Raw genomic sequence first — 3129 nt, 5'->3', positions numbered from 1 at the left:
TTGCATATAATATACTTTAATCGTCAAAATATGAATCACTCATCAATCAACATTCTACAATATATGGTGAGGTTCTTGGTAGCTTATTAGTATCCACCATGGCTGTAACCATATGATGGCCTGTGGTAGACTGGTGCAGAATATCCACGGCTATATCCATAAGAAGGTTCAGGATCAGCAGATCTCTTGTGATAGTGATGAGAATACCCATAGCTCACTGGGCGGTAGCTGCGGTATCCATAGGAGTTACCATAGCCATAGGAAGGTTCAGCCTCAGGTTCAGGATCAGCAGATCTCTTGTGATAGTGATGAGAATAGCCATAGCTCACTGGGCGGTAGCTGCGGTACCCATAGGAGTTACCATAACCATAGGAAGGTTCAGCCTCAGGTTCAGGATCAGCAGATCTCTTGTGATAGTGATGAGAATAGCCATAGCTCACTGGCCGGTAGCTGCGGTACCCATAGGAGTTACCATACCCATAGGAAGGTTCAGCTTCAGGTTCAGGATCAGCAGATCTCTTGTGATAGTGATGAGAATAGCCATAAGAAGGACGCTGATAGTGAGTCACATGGCCATAACTTCCATAACCAGGCTCCGCCTCTCGCTTCTCTATTTCAGTAGCGCAAGCGGCAGCCGCCAAGAGCACAATCACCTGGAAATAAGACATTTCCTCTTACTCCTGTTCAAATATTGAGAGGCAGATTAACAATTAAGTTGTAATACTAGAGACTCGTCCTATCATTTTATAGACATGCACCATCATCTGACGAAAAAAGAACTCTTCATACTTATGGTCACACGTACAAACAACGATTAATTAACATTACTGTGGCAATATTAAGAAAAAGCCCATTTATTTTACTATATATCCTCATTTGTTCTAAATTATCTTTCATAAAACACTATGTTATGTGGATATGTACTTTATTGTAAAATATGTTATCATAAATCTACAAAATCTTAACCTCACACATGATGAACATTTTGATGTTTGTGTATAAAATAACTGTTTTGGAACTTACCAGAATCTTCATGATTGAACGTCGATGTTCAGTGGCCACTGGTGGTTGAGTGAGTGCCGACTGTCTCAAGACTCTCCCTTTTATAGCCAACTGAGATCTGATGTGACATTTGCTTTAGGAAGTAACCTTGGAATGACTCTCTTCGAGAAATTACGTTTAAGCTATGAAAATCCAAGCCAATAATATGTCTATTATTATCTCTTCCTCAAGTTCTTTACTTGCTCCATCAACCACAGAGGGAAAATGTGAAAAAAGGCGAATTTTCTTTTGCTTGAATGTTGCTTCATGTCTTCGTTTCTCTGGCATGCTTTTCTGAATTAGTTTGAGTACTCTGTAAAATTGTATATACATATTCCATTATTATTACGTGAATTAATTTGAAGAATATTTAATGCCGGGGAGTTTCCGTTACCACAAAAAATTTCAATATTATTGCTTGTAAGGTAAGCGTAATTCTGACTACTTTTCAGGTCTACTTTTTTCATTATAAGGGCATTTTCCAAACTACACAGGATTAAATGAAAGAATCGTAGACTAATTCCATCTAAAATATATTTACAAATGGTAAAGAAAAATGTCAGCATTAGAGTTACAAATAAAGCTGGTCCATTTGCTGAAAAACTGTAAGATGCTTATTTACCTCAAAAAATTCAAGTTACTGGAACTTTTCCTCTAGATTGCTTGCTTCCAAATATATTTCCCACAAAAATCTTTAAATGCTCAATAAGAGGGATTTTTTTTCCAGATATTTTTAAGCATGATAAAAGTTACAAACCTGTAAAGAATAATATCCTTATATATGTAAAAGTTATCTGAAAAAAATTTCTTCAAGCGTTGTTTTCCAGGAAAAATCGACAGTAGAGATGTAGTTTAGCACCACAATGGTCACAGGATGTGGAAATTCATCTTGCCTTATTTCTTGCTGCCACAAAGCATTCATTCAAAACAATTTTCTTATAGCAGTCATGACATATTATTTCCTTGTTCTTTGCTTAAGTTCAACTAATTTCATCGGTGAGTGCAGAGTTACTCTTCCAGTCGCACAACCGGTACTTATTTCAGGGTATAGACTTTCTGGTTAGTGGCCTGTCAGCGATAGTACCAATGATTCGTGGGCCGACAATTCGGCGCCGACAATTCAACACATAATAATTCAGCTTAGAGACAATTCAGCCCATGACGATTCAGCGCAAGGACTAGTCAGCTCAATGGCAATTTGACGAAATATTTGGCGAAATAAAGCTAAACCATGGAAAATTAAGAAAACAACGATCAAATTAGTTTTTATTTGTAAAATATTTTTGAAATTAAAAAAATTCAATGTCATATTTATTGAAATAAGATACTGAAAATCATACTAATTTATTTCTTATTTGGTTACAGAAAACAAAACTAACTACTTGCAGTTAAAAGTACTGGTAATAATCAAAGATTGTTAACACTTTCAACCATCGAACAATTTACGGTTCTTATTTATGCTATAACAACAAGCTAATAATTGTTACTGGTATTCTTCTAAACTCGGAGTGGATGTATTTCCTTTTCTGGTGTTTAGTTTTTTACAAACATTCCCTGAGCTTAGAAAAAGAAAAAAACCATGGAGCGGATTTTATCAGAGAAAGGTCGTGATCATAATATCAGCCTGAATAGTAAGTGCTCATCTCTTCGTTTGTTTCCATGGATTTTGCTATCGTTTAGATAGAAAATTTCGTAATGAATAAGAAGAGTCTTGGCGTTGTACACAAGACTCATGCAGAGGTCGATTTATGTTAATGGAAGTATATGGGAAGAAGTTATGACGCATATTTATGTGCCGCAGCCAGCAGCATCAGCAATGAAGAATATGATTTCAAATCTTCGTGAACAGGCTCGTTCTTCTTTCTAATGATGTTCCAAGACGAATAATCCAAGAGACTCAAGTTTCTTTGCCATATGAAGCAACGGTTTTACTATCTGAGTATACTTTATTGCAACGAAGTGTTCAACGTCGAAGAAAAAGAGGTGGTGACCCACTTCCAGCACCTAATAGTGTCAGTGATATTGTATTCCCTGACCATTTGCGTGTAACACACAGTGCGGAACCTTCTTTATTGTATGATTCTGGTG

General features: G+C 36.5%; 1 protein-coding gene across 1 annotated transcript; it reads right to left on the bottom strand.

Annotated features, from left to right (window-relative positions):
• LOC135217872 (prisilkin-39-like) lies at positions 1-1095 on the bottom strand. Its single transcript, XM_064253894.1, has 2 exons — positions 1024-1095; positions 1-653 (listed from the first exon to the last, which is right to left on the bottom strand). The coding sequence occupies exons 1-2, from the start codon at positions 1033-1035 to the stop codon at positions 87-89; spliced, it is 579 nt and encodes a 192-aa protein (XP_064109964.1). The 5' UTR covers positions 1036-1095; the 3' UTR covers positions 1-86.
• Between the last annotated feature and the right edge of the window lie 2034 nt (positions 1096-3129).

This window comes from Macrobrachium nipponense, chromosome 9, assembly GCF_015104395.2.
Source record: "Macrobrachium nipponense isolate FS-2020 chromosome 9, ASM1510439v2, whole genome shotgun sequence".
In the NCBI taxonomy this organism is placed as follows: Eukaryota; Metazoa; Arthropoda; class Malacostraca; order Decapoda; family Palaemonidae; genus Macrobrachium; species Macrobrachium nipponense.
The sequence above is the reverse complement of the archived record's forward strand: the minus strand, read 5'-3'. Positions and strand labels throughout refer to the sequence as shown.